General features: G+C 38.4%; 1 protein-coding gene and 1 long non-coding RNA gene across 2 annotated transcripts; both read right to left on the bottom strand.

Moving 5' to 3' along the window:
* Window positions 1-6,437: 6,437 nt before the first annotated feature.
* Window positions 6,438-8,039, bottom strand: LOC129349016 (uncharacterized). Its single transcript, XR_008601810.1, has 2 exons — window positions 6,717-8,039; window positions 6,438-6,653 (listed from the first exon to the last, which is right to left on the bottom strand). It is a non-coding gene; the product is annotated as an uncharacterized LOC129349016 (long non-coding RNA).
* Window positions 8,040-10,417: 2,378 nt separating this feature from the next.
* On the bottom strand, window positions 10,418-18,538 carry LOC111587117 (interleukin-17 receptor C-like). The gene is made up of 15 exons (XM_023296939.3): window positions 18,397-18,538; window positions 17,762-18,109; window positions 17,233-17,467; window positions 16,402-16,505; window positions 16,199-16,313; window positions 16,055-16,096; window positions 15,844-15,962; window positions 14,221-14,277; window positions 14,071-14,131; window positions 13,699-13,931; window positions 13,129-13,182; window positions 12,972-13,023; window positions 12,761-12,856; window positions 12,350-12,388; window positions 10,418-12,257 (listed from the first exon to the last, which is right to left on the bottom strand). Exons 2-15 carry the CDS (start codon window positions 17,867-17,869, stop codon window positions 11,683-11,685), a joined length of 1,890 nt encoding a protein of 629 aa, XP_023152707.2. The 5' UTR covers window positions 17,870-18,109; window positions 18,397-18,538; the 3' UTR covers window positions 10,418-11,682.
* Between the last annotated feature and the right edge of the window lie 746 nt (window positions 18,539-19,284).

Below are 19,284 nucleotides of genomic sequence, written 5' to 3'. Positions count from 1 at the left end.
AAAACATCATAGTATAGTCGCCTCATAGTGTAGCATCCAAAAATGTCAAAGTATAGCCTTTGGTCCACATAGTAAGCTGTTTTAGTATTGTCCACAAAACGTTGTTTTGACCTGGCTGTCTGAAGTAGGTGAGGAGTAACACAAAAACAGTCCAAACGCTGGTTTCCAGAGGGTTATATAAGTGTTTATTTGAAAGAGTAAGTTTACAACACAACATGTGAGGGGGTTAAAAGCAAATGGGTGTTAGTAAAATAAAAATAAATAAACAGAAATAAAAGTGAACTTCATGTTGACATTGATGGGCATTCCAAGCAGGAACAAGTAAAAGATAATACGAAAAAAAAAACTCTTCCTGTTCACCTCGTAAAACCCCAAAACACACCGCAGTAGCACCATAAACTAAAACTACCAATGGGTTCTCTTTTTTCCTTTCTGAACAATTCACAGGTCCCTCTCTATCTCCCCACACATCCACCAACCACTGGAACACATCTCCAAAGTTCTGCCGGGCCAGCTCAGCTTCCCCTCAGAAGAAGTGCCGCCACCTGCCAGATGAAGGAGCCTTTTGAGAGGCAGCTGGCATCGTGATTGGACTGTACTTTGGTCTGTTCCAATCCAGCTTCAGCTCCAGAGACGGCAGGCGGGACGAGTCAACGGAGGCCGGGTGGACGAAGGCATGCAGCTGAGTACAATCCAGAAAACAACAGAGGAGGAGTGCAGCGGTCCAGGGCCAGAACAACCAGAGTAGCATCGTATGTCTCTTAGAAAACATCATAGTATAGCCTTTGGTATGAAAAAACACCATAATATACATCGTATATTGTACAAATAACAAGTCAAAGGAAAGAGACATACATTGTAGAATTGTAGTAATTGTGGGCTGACTGATTTACTGATTATCAGTATTTTATTTTTTACTGATTTACGGTAATAAATACATTTAAAAATGGCGCTACTTTGGCTCTGAACCTTAATCTACCTGTGGTCGCTCTGTCTTCTGGAGTGATTTGATTGGTTATACGTCACGAATAAAACTCCTTTAACTTAACATCTGTAAACAAAACAAAAACGTATCAACAAAGTTTCCTGTTAAAGTTTGTGTTCTTGTAAGTTTAACTTCAAGATTTTAAATACTTTCATTTACTGCAAATGAATATCCAAATGAATATACTCCAAGTGTCTCACTAATAATTATTATCAGCCTTAAAAACCCACAAAACACCCCTTTATACTCGACCACACTTAGTACAGTCCGGTTCCCCCTTCTATAAATCTGCTTGGAATCATCCACTTCCTGTTTGTCAAAGTGGCCTTCTACCTGGACAGGTTTTGTTGGAGCTCATGCAACAAACATTTTGGGTAACTGCACTTTAATATGGATGAATGACACTGAATTAAGAGTCTGTTTTCATGAGACTGAGTTAAGATGTGTAGCTCTGTCATTAAATAGGAAATTATTTCTCAGAATTCACAGAGAAAAGTCTGAAATGTTTGCTAGGTTAGCGTCCCACATGTTCTTTGGCTCAGCTAAAGCTAACTCTCTCCAACTTCTGGATCTCTTGAGTTGCTTGTTGTTAAAATATCTTGCTAGAGGTGCTGAAGCTCAGAAAGTCTGAGATGTTTGTTCAGAATAAGCTCATTCTCAAGTCTTATCTGAACTGTCTTCTTTTTTTTAACTTTTCCTAAACTTAGGAGTTAATGACAGAGCAGCACATCCAGACTCAGTCTCATTTATGTAGAGATTAAACTTCAGTGTCATTCATTGATGTTAAAGTGCAGTTTTTCAAATGTTTGTTGCACATGCTCCCGACCAAACCAGTCCAGGTGGAAGACGATGTGAAGAGAAAGCTCCAGAGGATGAATATCACACATTTACGTTGGAAATAAATGTTCTTTAATTTGACATTGTCATGCAAATGATGTTCAAATCTTTGTCGAGTGTTTTGTTGATGTTGGTTTCTAAATGTTTTTTGACACTCGGCCCCAAAGATTAAAACCTTCTACGGCTCACAAGCTGCAACAGTTCACACATTATCAACTATCTTTCTGACTAAACTAAGATAAAAAGTGAAAAACTGCCTGATTCCTGCATCATGAATGTAAATCTTTTTGGGTTTTATGACAGTAAACTGAATATGTTTGGGTTTGACATTTTATAAACCAAAACAAGAAATGAATTAGTGGAGAAAACAATCAACAGGTTAATGGTCAAAGAAAATGTGTTTTCCAATATATATGGCTGAATTACTCCAACATTACAAGATACATACAATTTGAATTCAATTTTATTTATATAACGCCAAATACAGGTCAAATTGTCTCAAGACGCTTAATTTTTATATTTTTTTTCATATTTAGAATATGACAAAGTAAGAAATTTAAACCTCTTGACTAATCCAATTTATTACTTGGTTTTTAAGAGACTAATCGACAAAATAACTTTCTCCACTAAAACTAATAAACATGAGGTTAAATAGAAGGAACAGTTTTAAATACTGCAGTCCCACGATGACAAGAATAAAGTTTTTCAACAAAAACTAAATCTGCTGGTGGATTCCATTAAAGTCCTAATAAAGGATAATAAAGTGTGATACTAAAGGTTTGTGGTGCTAAAAATGTCAAAGTAAAGATATCAAGTTGAACATCTGGATGGAGGTTGATAAAAGTTGACCTCCCTTCATTTCTCTGGAGTCGACTCCATGGATTTTATGGATGGTGGTTAAAGACCTGCTCTTCTAGTGGTCTTCCTTCTAGTCGCTGTAAAAAGTCAGTCCATCCTGGCCGACTTCAACATCTCTTCATGACAGCTTGTTCTACATCTGACCTGGTGGAAACTCCAGAAACTCGGGAAAACCCGTGGAGACTCGAAGAACTCGTGGAGACTCGAAGAACTCGTGGGGCGGGGGAAGGTGTGGTGGGTGGTGGGGGGAGGTGGGGGAGTAGAGGAGGGAGGCCGCCACCCACCTCCCCGCCTACTCTCCGCCCTGACTCCACCCAGACTCCGCCTTGGCTCCACCCATGTGGTCACTGCAGGAACTACGATGCCAAAGGGACGACGAATTTATTTCTTTTTATCTGATCTGTAGCTCAGTGAGTTAAGGATTTGCCTATGGAGCTGCAGGTCGCTGGTTCAAGACCAGACACTTCTTAAATTTTCTCAAAATCCTGACAAAGACAAACAAAGAAAATTGCCGGTGGTGGGTCTCGAACCTGCGACCTTCCACTTGGTAGTCCTCTTCTTATCCTCCTGAGCTACTCGCTCAGATACTAATTCTTCTTTTTTTTGCGCATTTATCATCTATTTTTTTGTCGTTTTCAATTTTTTTTTTATTCAAGTCTCGACTCGACCGTTTTTCTCAGGAGGTTGGACTTTAGCCTTTGTGCTGGGGGGTTGAACCCTCAGTTCCAAGACTTTCCAAGCCTCCAGACCTCCCGAGTCCTCAGGACCTGTGCTTTCAGACAGTCTGAGGGCTGAAATTTTCTGAGTCCCACAGTAGTTCTCTGTTAGACTGAACTTTCAGACAGTCCAAGGACTGATATCTTCCAAGTTCCTGAGTAGTTCTCTGTTAGTTTGAACCTTCAGACAGTCTGAGGGCTGAAATCTTAGAAGTTTCTCAGTACTTCTCTGTTAGTTTGAACCTTTAGACAGTCTGAGGACTGAAGTTTTAAAAGTTTCTCAGTACTTCTCTGTTAGTTTGAACTTTGTGGTTAACAGAAGCCTTAAAACTTGTGACCATGAGTCTTGATTTCACATTTAGACCATCCATCTGAGTTCTTCTCAGACTTTCACCTGTGGGTTTTTTAGAAATCCTCAACAAACTTTGATTCTCTTCACTGAACAGTAAAGTTTGTGGAGATCAGAAGGTAACATTAGTTTGATAAATGCCTTCAACTACTAGTAGACTTTATCTGGAAAGCAGTTTTCTTAAATGAGTTCTTAGTAAATCTATCCACAATCAAACCAAGAACATAGAAAGAGGAAATGTTTGAAGAAACAACTTGATGTTTTCGTTTCAGACTAGAAAACGCTGTAAGACCTTTATTTGTTTTTGCTCTTTTTGATCGTTTTATTGTCTCTTCTGTTTAATTTGATCTTCTAAAGTTTAACTGGTGTCTTTTCAAATGTTTTGTCTTTAGTTTGATTCTTCTTAAACGTTTAGTTTTGCTCTTTTCTCACCTTTTATTCTTTTCTAATGTCTGATTTGATTTCCAAATGTTTTGTCTTTTTAATGTTTGTTTTTTCAAATGTTTCATCAGCTTGCTTGAATTTTTTTCTTTCCCAATATTTAATTTTTCGATTAAATCTTTAAGATTTTTCTTTTTAAATGTTTTACCACCTTTTAATGTTTAATTTTCTTTTTAAATGCTTCATTGTATTGTCTGTTAAATTCCTATTTGAAGTTATATTGTCTTTAAGATTTAATTTTCTAATTAAACATTTATTTTTTTAATTCAATGTTTTGCCTTTTTAAAGGTTTAATAATCTAATTAAATGTTTTGTATTTTTTTAAATGTTTAATATTCTTTTTGTTTAACTGTATTTTTTAAATGTTAAATTATCAAAAATATTTGATCTGTAATTTGTAATATTTGTATTTCAAAAATTTTGTTTAATTTCATGACATGTATCTTGTTGAATTATCTAATTCAATATTTTGTCTGTTTAATATAATTTAATTGTATTTAATGTTTAACTGTATTAAACAGACAAAATATTGAATTAGATAATTCAACAAGATACATGTAATTATGAAATTAAACAAAAATTTTGAAATACAAATATTACAAACTACAGCTCAAATATTTTTGATAATTTAACATTTAAAAAATACTTTTTAATAATAAAACTTTTTTACAAGTTTTATTGTATTAAATTTTTTGTCCTTTGATTTAATTGCTTTTTGTTATGTAGTTTATTTCTTTAATCTTCTTTTTCTGTCAAGATTTTAACCCCAACCTTAAAAATTAAATAAACCCTTAAATCACAATGAACATACTTCTGTCACAATCATGAGTTAGTCAATTATTCAGTTATCAATTCAACTTTATTTGTTTAGCACCTTTTACACAGATGACAAAACTAAACAAGCAAAGAGAAAAAAACTATGCTAAAACTATGATTAAAACTCAAAAACATTAAAAAAAAAAAAACGATTTAACATGGTAATAAAATCTGTTGTGTCCAGGGGATGGAGGGAGTTTATTGAAGTCTTCTTGGGCTCACATGGTAAATCATTTAAAATATAAACTTGATATTCAGTCTAAGGAAACTGCAGAGCAACAGAAGAACCAACAATATCTCCTGTTTTCTCCTTTAATGAGTCGACTCTTCTTGTGCTTTCAGACCAAAGAACTACAGACTCTTCACAACCTGCTCAAACTCTTGGTACAGGACCTCACCACACGGATCAAGAAGGATTCTGTCTCATTTCTACTCTGAAGATCACCTTCTCCTGCTCAAACTGCTGACAAATGTTTCTGCTGCTCTAAAGTCTGGTCTCCAGAACTTCCTAGAAACTCTCAAAGTCTCTTCTGCTGCAGGTTGCTTTGTAGAACTGTTGCAGAAAACCTCACTAAACCCCATGGAGGGGCCTCAAGATAGTCGTCCAAATGAAACCGTACAAAAACCAAACTAGCACAACCCAAACGCTAAAGTCTCCTGCAGCCTACCAGAGAACCTCTGAGAACAGAGAATCAGGATAGGAACTCTTACCTTCTGGACAACCAACGTTGGTTCTCAAACAAGAATACAGAATGTGTCTGACCAAAAACCTCTAAAGACTCACTACAGCCAAGATAAAGACACAACTCAGCTGTACCAAATCCACTAATCACTGCACACATTAGCACCATGTGCTAACTGTGGCTAAAGAACCACCTTTACCAAGACAACTATCCAGTACAAAGCCCTAAAACACACCAAGAAACACATTAAAGACGATTTTACTGCTGGAAGCTGCAAGCCAACGCCTAAAAAACAAACTAAAGCAACAGAGCCAAACCCAGTTCACTGGTGAAGACAAGCAGAGGAAATGTTTGTCTGCAGCCACATAAAGCAGGAAGACACTGAGCTGCTCAGGTGTTCCTGATAACACCAAGCAGCCACCTGGACAACCAATAGGAACACAGCTTACTGGAAGTCCAGAGGGCTGGGTTAGTGAAGGAAATTTAGTTTAAAGTTGAAGCAGAAAGTAAACAAAGAAAGTTGAAAACCACCTTCTGATACCTGAAATCTCTGAGTTTTCACACAAAGAACACCTGAACATGTCAAACTGGTTCCATAGTAGAACCATCATTGTAAAAACGTCATAGTATGGTGTGTTGCTCAAAAAACGTTAGGACCCGGCTCTGAAGAATCTTGTACTTGTCTTATCTGGAACAATCTAACAGCCTAAACTGTTAACAGCAGTGTAAAGGAGCAAACACACAGGCATAGATTAGGACTCAAACTAGATTTATTTTAGAAAACAAATCAGCTTAGAGGCATTTGTTCACACGTGGCTGAATAGGAGGCCATCCAATCAGATTTGAGGTCTTCACTCTGTAGGTTGGTTGTTTGGTGAGACTCTTGGACCTCCATCAGCTGACGTGGATGTTTGATGGTCTTCTTCTCTAGTGCCAGATGATTCATCCATGAATTCAGCAGCTACAGACTGAAATGAAGCTCATGCTGCCGTTATTGAATTCCTGTTCCAGATCAAATGTTCAGAGCTCACCTTGAATGCAGCCGTCTGCTGTCTGATAGTTTTTCTCATCGTAGTCTTCAATAAAGTCTTTTTCCTCATGTCAGGATGTGGTGAGACTCTTTCTCAGTCTCTGCAGACGTCCCTCATTGTGCATCTCCAGAGAAGAAACAGAAAAACTGGTCACTGCTTCAGCATCACAAACACTCTCCAGCATTGAGAGTGTTTTAGGAATTCATTCATTGTGTTGTGAACTTTAAAGGAGCAGAAACTTTACAACTGCCAAAGATATGAGCTCCAATTCTGGATGTTTTAGGAAATGAAGTTCATCAAATAAACACTTGATTTTTGCTGGTAACTCTCATTAAATTACTGAAGAAATCTAACATAAAAACCTGTAAACTCTCAGGCAGCTTTTGTTAAAGTTTGTCTATAATTCTATCATCATGTTCTGGAACCAGGACTCTGCAGAAGTTCCTTCAATCAGATACTTGTGTGTTTCTATTTAAGGCCTCAGGTTTGAACGTACAGCAGAGGATTAGAAAGGAGTGATTTTAATGTTTAAATCAGTCCAGTAAATGTTTGGCGTGAAAATTATTAAAATTCTGATTTAGATAGATTTGTGTCAAATAATATTGTAGAGTCTCACTTAAATATATTCAAATGAGTTCAGTGTATTTACATTTTATAGAATATTTGATTTCTTAATCTCAATCCTTTAGGGTCTGACCCTAAATATTATAATAATGATGTCAATTTAAATAATATTGTAGTGCAGAGTCATAAACTTTAATCAGCTAAACTTACAAAATAAATATCACTGTACAATCTTAACCTGAACATTCATATTATTGAGGTACATTTACATAAATCATGATATTCTAGAGTCTTAACTGGAATATTTCTAACATTAATCTTTTTGTATTGTGCTGATAAACAACAATAACCCAACTTTCAGATAATATTTGTTGTCTGTGATTGTGAGACTAAATTTCTCCACATTCTGGAACTGGACTGAATTTCCCAAAATGGAAACATGGACAGAATTTAACACTCATGTATCCATGGCAACGCAAAAGTTTCTGCTTCTTACCAAAGTTCACAGCACAAGTAAAGATTTTAATGTAAAACTTCAGGGATGACTGCTAACCATAAGTATTCTGATCAATACTTCATGATCAATATCAGGACAGATGTTACAATTCCAGCTGTTGCATTAGACTGCAGTTATTCACAGAGAAATTAAAACATCACAATCCTCATAAAAACTAGATGGGACTTTTATTAAATAAAGTGTTGGTGAATAAACAGTGTTTGCTAAAACAAGAACTGCAAACCTTCTCAACCATCTCTCAGGCTGCAAAATTCCAACTGCGACCAAGAATTATCTGATGTAGTTATTATTATAATCTTTACTGAACCATTCCTGGAATTAATAAAAATCTGTATATGGATATGATTTTCTCTGATGAGACCACTATGGAAGCTGTAGTAACAATTAACTATACTTTGAAGGGAAATATTAGGTTTTCTTCAGGTGGATAAAAAAATGCTCTCCCTTAAAAAACAAAAAAAACTGCATCCAATAAAGTAAATCTCTTCTGCACTGCACACATACTACACTTTTGTATAACTCTGGATGTCAGAGTAAAGGCAGACAGATCCACCTATCAGCCACAACATTCTGACCACTGACAGCTGAAGAGAACAACATCCATCATCTTGTTCTAATGTAACGTTCTGCTGGGAAACCTTGACATTCATGTGGATGTTTGACATGTACCACCACCTAAACACTGCAGGACAAACAACCCCCTCGTCTCCATGGCAACAGCAGTCCTTGATGCCAGCTGCCACCCTCAGCAGGACAAACTGAAACTGCTCATGAGTGGTCCGAGTAACACGACAGAGCTAAGCTGTTCACCTGGGTTCCACACTCCCCACATCCAGATCTGATGGAGCATCTGTGGGATGGTCCAGGATCAGCCTGGTCTAGGTAGGACCCACCCTGCAACCCACAGGATCCACAGAATCCACAGGATCCCCAGAGGTTCTGATGAACCACTGGGTCAGAGGAGTTTTAGCAGCATAAAGGGACCAACACAGTATTAGTCAGGTGGTCAGAATGTTATACTGTTATATTGTCATGCTGATTATATGTTCAGTAAATGTTACCATCAATTATAACGTCCACATTGATCAGGAAAAAAAAAAACCATCAGTTCATTCAGAAACTGTGGGGTTAAACCTAAAAACACAGACCTCAACAGCAGTTTGTTTCAAAGCAGAACACCAGCTGGTTTTCACTAAAGAAGCTTTCAGAGCAACAATTAAATGACAGTTTTGGTCTCATTAAGTTCACAAAGTCAGCCAAAATAATGTACACACATTAGGAAAAGAAAAACTTTTATAAATATTTCATTTGTATAAGTACTTCTACACATATAGATTCCTCTTTCTAAGTTTGATCAAATCACGATAACTCTGTGTCCTGTTGTACGATGTTTTCCCAACAGATGGCGCTACCCTCATGAATGGAGCATCAACAAGTGACGTCTACAACACAACAGAAATGTCTGGAAGCCAGTGGCCACCACTTTGAGCACCTCTTGTAATTGTAGAGGCCAAAGATAACTTTTACTAATCTCGTGATGTCTGAATAAATTTGGTATTGAAATATTTATGCAAGTTTTTCTTTTCCTTATGTGTGTAAACATTATTTTGCCTGACTCTGTATAATGGGTTTCTGACAGGTCACCAGGCAACACCTTTTTATAATAATGATTTTTATAATAATGACAAACATACCTGCATTCTACAGGAGTGATTTTCCTCATGTGCAGGTAAAGATGTGTGAGGAGCTTAGAGATGACAGGAGCAGGAGTCATCCTCACTAATTCAGCTTCCACCTAGAAACAGAAAGACCACAAACAAACACACTGATATACTCTCAAACGTTCAACCTCACAGCCTCAAAATATCTGTTTAGGAAGTGTTGTTTCTAAATTCTGCTGAAAGCATTGACAGACATTCTCTTACAAGGTTGTGTAAAAAGCAGCCTGTCCTCTGAGCTACTGAGAAATCTTCCTGAACAAAGTTTCTACGTGTAAATCAGCTCAACAAAAACTAAAGCCTCAGTCAGAGATAACAGGTATCGCAAATTATAAACAACTTTCTTTGTTAACTCAGACTTTCTGCTTCAATCTCACATAAAAAGGGGAATTTAACTCGTCAGGTGACTGAAAATGAACGGCTTGTGCAGTTCTAGATCCATCATGGACAATCCCTCTCACCCACTGCATGACACTGTGGGGTCTTTAAGCAGCTCCTTCAGCAGCAGACTGAGACATCCACCCTGCAAGAAGGCGCACTATCGCAGGTCCTTCATTCCATCTGCTATAAGACTGTACAACATCAGCATCACTGGCTGATGTTAATATAAACTGCACTCACATCATATCATCCCAAACCATAAAATTTGCACAGCAATTCTTGCACTGCACATCTTTGCACTTTTAAACTATTTTTTTTAAGCCACTTCATACTACATTGTCCTACAGTGTGTCTATACTGTACCATTTCATCCTCATCTCTCACCCCTGTATATATTGTAAATATTATTACTACTGTTCTATTATTATTTTATTCATATCACTACGTCTATTGCTACATAAGCTGCTGTAACAATGTAAATTTCTCCTGGCGTGGGGCGAAATAAAGGACTTATCTAAAAGTAGGATGTTTCATCTCATGTTTTACTACAAATACATGCAATAATAATTAAATACAATGGTTGGTTGTTAGTTTATTCACTATTAATGTCACATTATATACTGGATTGAACTTGAGCAGTGAAAGAGAGAAGGAATTTAATGAAATTATGGAGATTCACAAAGGTAATGTTGCACAATGTTAAGTTAAGCGCGGTTTAATTCAAACCAGCTGAATGTTAAACTTCAGTGCAGCTCAACGGGTTTCAGTTAACCTTAAAGTAAAATAACTTTTTCAAAAGCTAAAATACACAGCAGAGAAATACAGGCTGAGAAGGTCATTCTAATAATGAGGACAGCTGCAGCAGCAACTAACACAGGTGTTCAGTGGTAAGTTAGCCACCTGTGTTAATTAGCCCGCTAGCTAACTTAGCCGCTTAGCTAGCTAACTTAGCCGCTTAGCTAGCTAACTTAGCCGCTTAGCTAGCTAACGCGTCCGGACCAACTGCTCAAACACGACAAAACACAACTCTTCACAAGTCGCTGACTTAACGTACAACAAAACAACGCTACTGGTTAGAAGTATTTATCTTCTTACCGTGTTTTACTCCAAAAACAAGATCAACAGCAGCCAGAGATGCTACCAGACGTGCCGACCACAGATATACATAGACTAGATACGCTAGCGCGCTGTCTTCTATATATTTCTATGGTCTGACCAATCACTGCTGTCTGGCTCCGCCCTCTGAGAATCTTGTTGTCGTTTGGCTCCACACTTGCTGATGACCACTTCCGGTCTCAGAAAATGAAAAAAACTGACCTCTTTTCGTTTCTGTCGCTTACTGATTTTATTTTTTTGTTATTCTAAACATAAAATGAAAATCAAAGCATTTTTTAAATTTCGTATATCCCTTTTTGATCATGAAAAGGAAAAACGCCTTGTATTTCAATTTTAATTTTTGCATTTTAAAACGAAAATCAAATAACCACTCGTTTTTTGTTTTTCAATACCCGTTTCAGAACGGAAAATCCAATTGCCAGATAAATACACGGATCATTTTGCATCTTATAAACAGACAAACAATATCATTATTATTTTGAAAACTTCAGCTTCACAGTCTCAGGTGAACATGTTCTTCATGTGCACAGAGCAACAATAATGTTCATCTTGGCATTTCTAGGTGATTCAAATGTCTCAAGTTCAGGATATTTATATAGTGATGTTATCTGTTGGTTTGACCCCTCTTTAGTCTTTGCTGCAGAGTTCGTCCATCTGATGTGTCCCACTATCATGTCGTCCAGGTCTTTTCACATGAAGTCCTCTCATCTGGTACCACAGTTAGTTCAGCCAGCAGGGACTGAGTCTGAGAGGGGAGCTGGAACAGAGGCAAACCCTGAAGGAGCTCTGGAAGATTCCTGTCACTGCTGTGAGTCTGTTTGGTGTGAGAGTCAAATTTCACCAGAACAAATCGTTCACCAGCTTTGCCCAGCTGCTTGTCCGCTTGAATGAGGAACAGGGAGGCCGTGAACATGTCATGGTAAGGAGATGGTTGCTGTGGTGGAAGCTTCTCTCCCCCCTTCATCTCGATGGCATCTTTGCTAAAACGGGTCCATTCCTCTGTTCTCTCCAAAGCTTTGCAGTTCAAAACCAGCAAAGCTCGACCGCCCAGGCTGTTGATCTTCAGAAGCTGTGAGTGCAGCCATGGCAGAGGCCCCAGAGAACACTGCTCCTTCCTGCTCCACATGTCCACAGACACAGTGAAGCCCTGGTTGCAGAGGAGGGACCACAGCTGACGTACGGACTCTGAGACACCATCATCCACGTCTGGGGGGCTCAGCAGCACCACGTGACCCTTTCTACCAACTGTAAAGTGGTAAAACAAGGGACTGGTGTTAGAGGTGTCTCTATGGTACTGTTTTGTGACTTTCATTTTAGAAAAAATTGACAAAACTCACGTTTCACAAATACACCATGGCGCCAGCTCCACACCCATTCTGTAGAAGTCACAAAGTCAGAAAGTGTAAATATACCTGAGGGCTTATCAGGTTCAACACAAGGTTTTTCCAGTTCCAGAAATAATTGATTCCTCACACTGAACGAGGCAAATGTGACCACGAGGACATGCATACATAATGAACGATTTCTACAGTAAATAAGACTTGGTCTTTGTGGGGAACAGAATGAGACTTTGCAGGAAATGCCTGAAGAAATGGGCAGTGCATATTTTATCATGAACTGTTCACAAATTGCACAGCAGAGAAATTAACGCTGCTCTGTATGTTCCATGAATTGGAAATACTTGTGCTTTTATTATTTTATCTAACACATTTCATGCAGAGAAAGAAAAAATGCCAAAAAAAACTTACTCTTGACAAAGTCATTAAGGAAATAAAACATGAGCGCAGTCAAGCAAACCAGCAGCACAACACCGACAACAAGGAGACTCCAGCGCCCCCTGCCAGCTGCAAGTAGCACAAAACAAATTCCCCTTCAGAAAATCCTCAAGTAAATAAATGAGTAATAAATCACTCGACAAACAGTTTCAGCTTCTGTAATTATAAAATGTTCTAGACTTACTGTCTTTAAGACAGAATGGACCAATCTCCTGTCTCATTCCATTTATTTTCACCTATAAGAATGAATAAACACAAAGGAGTTGTTGAACTTCAGCAGCTAAATATATGATTAAATATGTGATATGTATATGACAGTAGGAGGATTGTGAATACTTTACCATCACACATGGGGAACGCTGTGGCTTGATGTTTTCAAACACTCCTACATTCTCCTAAGGGACACAATCATGAATGTCATTCAATTACCACTTGCAATAGCTTTAACTTAACATAAATACATGTTTTTTTCAATTATTTTTATATTACACCATTTTTGCTGCTTTGGCAATATTGTTAATATAATATTTATGCCAGTAAAGCATATTAAATGCTGTCATATACAGAACTAGTTTTTCCAAAGGTAACACTCTCCGGCTGAACTTTGGTGGAATACGTTAAAAATGATGCACAGGACATCTGCAACATTACAGTTTTACATAATGATTCTGGCATTAAAAACAACACACATATTACACACAGTGCAAACATTCAGTCTCTTTGATTATGAGCTGGATAAAGGTGATATAGTATGTAGTGCCAGATGGTGCAGATTAAGAGGATTTTTCTCAACTTTCGGTATTAATGGGGTAATTAAAGGACAAATTTGAATGTTAAAGGGCTTAAACCAACACAAAAACAAACAGACTGAAAAACAGAGGTATTAGGCTCAGTGTTTAAGTTATTCATACCCAGTGTCCTTTGCTGTTTTGTTTCCATGTGCCATTTACCAGCTGTTGACTGACTGTGTTTTTCTGCCTGCAGCTCTTTCCTTCGTAACAAACCCACACATCACCCTCCAGCCTGCAGGGGGCAGACAGGTTCCAAAACAGCATTGTGTCCAAGCTGCGTACATCTCGTGAAATCACAGATGCAGACACAAACACATTTGCCTGCATGTTCTTTTGGATGATATGTTGAAAATCTGGAACAGACACAAAGCAAATGATAACTTCTTCATATTAAAGTTAAAGCACACCTCCCCAGCCTCTCCATCCTTCATCCTGTAATCTGAACAGGAAGGAAATGATGGCAACTAAACAAAAGAGACTAATAATTGTCACCTGTGTTCTTGAACGGACAGTGTACAGAGCGAGCAGACCTCTGGTCATCCTCATCCCACACCTATAGCACATAAAAACTCAAACCAATCAGTCATATGAGTCTGTATAGACACTGGGTCAGAGGTCATCATGATGTCTAAGTGATGGTACCTGGAGACACAGGCAGGGGGCCACAGAGTACAGAGGGATGGTCCTCGTGTTCCAGCTCTGTAAAGCAACACATCATAGCTTTAATGAGAGAAAGAATAACAAATATTTACTACTAATTGTAGGGTTTTTTGTTGACTGGAGGATTTTCATTTCATGTCATATTTTTCTCCATCACAACATTTCAGAAGAACTTATTCAGAGGTTTTACTACATTTACCAACAGTTGCTTTGCAAATATGAATTTTATGTATTATAACATGTCACTAACGCATAAAACACGATGCACTGGTATAGACAAAAGTTTGACATTTTGTAAAACATACTGATCAAAAATATGTATGCAGCATGTGCTGTTTTACTCAGTTCGAACCATTCTTTGATTATATGTTCCTGTGGCACCTCTGCGACAGAATGAAAGTCATCAAACCAAGTGCGCACTACACTGGAGATGCTAATGTGCAGATAGAGAGCTGGGTCATAGACCAGAAATCACAACTCAGTAATGAGTCACACATTTGCAACTCCTAGAGCTAATGAGGTTGTCAATTCTGGCTTGCTGAACACATCCATCCAGAGCATCATGTGTGTGTTTGTCGTACTGTGGCATCTGAAACAAGCTCTTAGACCACAAACGGTGGGGTTGTGCACAGTCAGCCGCCTGACTACAACCTAAACTGACATGCAGCATCCAGCATGACAACAGCCTGTTCTAGTCTTTCTGTTGTCATCTGTGGCATTGAGTCACTCGAATAAAGCTGCACAGTCACTGGTCAGGAGTTGTACTAGTCACACTGTCTGATCATTGTCATTTACAACCACACCTGACTTGAGAATACATGACCTCAATGGTTGAGAAGTTGTCACCAGTTTGAACAAGTAGCTACATTCTACAATAGCAATGAGATTTAAAACCTTCTCTCTGAGTCAGAAAAGAAGACCATTTGCATGCTGCATTTATAGTTTTGTTCAGTGATGTTCAATGAAAAAAATAATGACATATATATAACACAAGATAGCAGCTGCTTAGCTTCGCATAAAGTCTGGAAACAGGAGGAAATAGCTTGACTTGATCTGAAGGTAACAACCTATCAGATAGTTGCATGCTACGTGGCAACTGATCCAAACTGAAAATAGTCTAGTATACGAGTTTCAGCTTTTCAACAATTCAGCTTTTGGTCAGATTAAAGTAACATGATATGATAATTAGTGTACTTTTGAGATGCTGGCAGGTGGATTGTTTTACTCTTTATATATATGAAAGTAGTGTTGTCGTCTTGTCTAATTGTCTGAAAGCACATTTCCTGAAAATCTTAAATTATTCCTTTACACTACCCAAATGAATTATGCCAAGATTAGGTCCACCTCTGCGGCAGACAATGCTCGATTGTGTATGTCTTTAAGGAGAAATGCAACGAATAACATTCCAACAAGAGCCATTCTGCACAAACAGTGCTTTCACTTATGATACGGAAGTACACTTTACTAAAAATACATACAGCATTTAGTCTGGTTGTGTGTCTCTTATTTAGGTAAAAAACAAAACAAAAACATAAATACTTCCTATATTTGACTACCTGTAACACACTGTAACTGCCATCAGATTTTAGCTTTAATTGTACTAACCTGGCAGTTTCCATTCCGCTCATACTGGATACACACAGAGGGCAGGGTTACATTCCTCCCCTCAAACTGCAGCTCCACCTGATTCATCTTGTGGTTTATGACAGTCCTGACTGTGGGCACTGAAAACAGCAAAAGAAAACAATGTTCATTCCCCTGAAGACAAATACCAAATGGCACAAAGTAAACTAATGTTGTTGTTGTTGTTCTTTACCAAGACACTTTGGTACACGTTTCCTCAGCTCCTGGGAGCACACTGAAAACAAGCAGGGATATGTGTCACTGTTGCCAGCATACATGCAGTAATGTGTTCAATATGAACTTTGCAGTCAAAACAAACAGACAGAAAAAGCTTTACCTTCCTCTAGAGGTGGAGCAACAGCTTCTCGCCTTAGATGTGTTGATTTAGAGGGATAAACAGACACCTGATTGCCAAAGTGAAACCCTCCAGGCTTAGTGATCACGAATGACACCTAGAGAAACATGTAGAGTTTATAAGACGAGGTGCCTGGTAGTGAGAATACAGTACATTCCTAAAGGCAGTACAGGAATCCACAGTACCTTTGCCAGCTTTTGCTGAGTAAGAGTTGCGTGATTAACCGTAAACTCCACCTTCTTGCATGTAGGCATGGTAGCGGCTGTACTGTAACACACTGTCACTGACGCTGTTGCAACACAGAAAGCACAGAAGAGGTAAGTCTGAGAATGAACTGAAACACCAAATAAAGTCTATCAGAAAAGCACTTGAAACTCATCATCTCCCTTCCAAACCCTCACTTAAACCATAATAGCAGGAGTTTTCTATATTTTATCCCATTAACTGCTGAATTTACTCTGTCCTGTCAATCATTTTTTTCTAAGTATAACATCCATTTTGGCAGTGACTGATTCTCTGTCTTCTAGACAGCTGATGGTTTTCATTTCTGCCCCTATATTTGAATCCATTACAGTGACTGATGGAAGTAAAGCCAAGCATCTTATTTCCAATACGGCCTTTAAGCTACATGGTTGTTGTGCTTTTGCCAAAATGTTGACATGGGAAAAGTACAGCAACTGTTGACACAAACGCAACTAATTGCTGGTAATTATACATTAATCCTTTTTTACCGCGCAGCCAGTGTTTGCTCATTCAGTCTTCCAGTAATGACATGTAATGGTGAGCAGCCCTAAGCACGCTCTTCAACAGCTTTATGTCAAAACTTGGATGGCTTTCAAATCAGCCTCTGCTTCTACTGACATCGCAATGTGTAATTTGACAGAAGACAGAGGAGGAGTAGAGTTGTTGTTTGCTCTGGTGGCTGCTATAGAAGCAAGTTAACTATTCTACCAGTTGATTTTCATGCTGTGCTGAAATGAAATGAAACTATGGATTGATTACTGGATTTAATATACCTTTTGGACTCATCGTCTCCTCGCTGTAATCCTCCTCGTCAGACCCAGAGTGGCCTTCATCTTCTGCAGATTTCTCTGGCTGGATGTAGAGCTCTGTGTCTATCTCCAGACATAATGTGCACGTTGTTGTGTTCTTACAGCAGAGCTTGAAATTTGGCTTTAGGTCCAGAACATCCGCCGTGTTCTCTGCTGCCATAAGAAACATCTCGTCTCTCATGGTGCATTCAGAGAGTCCCTTAAAGGAGGCAAAAAATTGAGAGGGAGGATTATTTTACTGAATGAGTCTGGGATTATACAGGAATACTGTACATACAACACTCCTACACTGTGCCCATAACCGACTGTCTGCTTTTAATTAAATATGTAAGAATATTACACTCAATCAATCAAAAAGGAAATTAAAATGTCAGAATAGGCTATACCAACTGCAGAAAGGAAATTAAAAGTGTAATCTTTCAACAAAAGCTGTATCTGATGTACTACAGCACAGGAAATATCTCCTTCAGTGTATCCAAGCTGCTTACTATACCTGTGAGCAAATAACTTCATTGCTGTCATATTCAGAAGTCTCCAAAAGACATGCTGTCAAGCGTAGAGTCAATAAAATGCACCAGATGGACCATCCAGGAAGAAACATTCTGCTTCAAGACACCGTAGAAGTCCTACAGCATTTTTCTACACATATCTTTCAGCGGAAGCAACATGAAAACCTTGTCATGCAAGTAGATTGTCTTTCTCCCCATCATCTCTTGGGTTGAAGATTAACTGTTGATGTTATCTTTACAGGAATTCTAGTCTTGACTGAAGGCCAGTGAACTGGGACCAACTGTGAGAGCAGAGCTGAGGAAGTTTGCTGGGTTTCACATTTGTTTGAGGCCTGGTGAAGAAGAGATACAATTATTATTTTTTGTCTTTACCTTGAAGAAAAATAATGAGCTTAATACAAACTGCATCCAACAGTTTCTAACCGACTTTGTTGTTTGTCAAGTTCACAAATCCCTTAATAGGCACCCTGCGTTAACTGAGATAGTCTCGTCTTAAATCACATTCAAGCATTAAATATGCAACTGGTTCTATGACATAAGATAATATAGGAGTATGTTAATGTACATCAGAAATTATACCAAATTAAGCAAGTAATCTCATAGAAATATGGTTACTTACTGTTGTTAGTAATCCACTTCGAGGTGTGTTGGATATTCAGCTCCACACCTTGACAAAGTAGCCTTCAAGTGCTTGATTCATGTGAAAATTGCACCACATTTTACGTCACTGTCCTGACTCAGAAAACGTCCCTCCCTCCTTCCTCCCTCTCTCCCCCGCTCTCTCTCTCTCTCTCTCTCTCTCTCTCTGTTTGTGTGTCTCTCTCACATCGAATGCACACAATCTTCCTGCCCTGAATTCCTCACTACAGTGCAACCAACCCGAACAACAAGTATCAAAGTCCACAATTGCTTTGAAATCGAAACAAGGCTTCATTTTGAACACTGGGTTAAAGTATCGCCACACAGATCTGTGTTTTACCACTTCATAGCTGGTTTATGGGCAACAGTTTGTCAAATTCTTGTAATATGGATAAAGCAAAGATTCCGCCATTTGCAGTCCTCAGTAAACTGTGCCTTGACAAACAAGTTTAACACCTCCTCTCTAAGGTGCCCATACCTATGACCCACACTAATAATGCAATGAAATGAATATCCCTGCACGCCTCGCACAGCAGCTCGACTGGTCTGACCGCATAATGTTGAACCAAACACTAAACCATGTTGGCCTCCTGGGAAATATGTTCAGACTGAAGTAACAAAACAAACACTGTGTTTTTTTGTAAAACGATGCAGAGGAGTCACTTTGTTGCATCACAGGTGAACAGTTTTTTTATTGTATTCAGTGTAAGAGCGACTGTGAGGCACTGGCACAGAAGTTTTCAATTCTTTTAAAGATTTATACATTTACCCCGCTGTGTTTTACACTGTTTGCTGTAGTCTGCAGTTTCAAGATTAAGATTACCAACTGGTGAATAAGCAGCAAGTGGAGCAGAACCAGTACCATTTT

Source organism: Amphiprion ocellaris, chromosome 5 (assembly GCF_022539595.1).
Source record: "Amphiprion ocellaris isolate individual 3 ecotype Okinawa chromosome 5, ASM2253959v1, whole genome shotgun sequence".
Taxonomy (NCBI): Eukaryota; Metazoa; Chordata; class Actinopteri; family Pomacentridae; genus Amphiprion; species Amphiprion ocellaris.
This window is presented reverse-complemented; position numbering and strand designations above follow the sequence as displayed.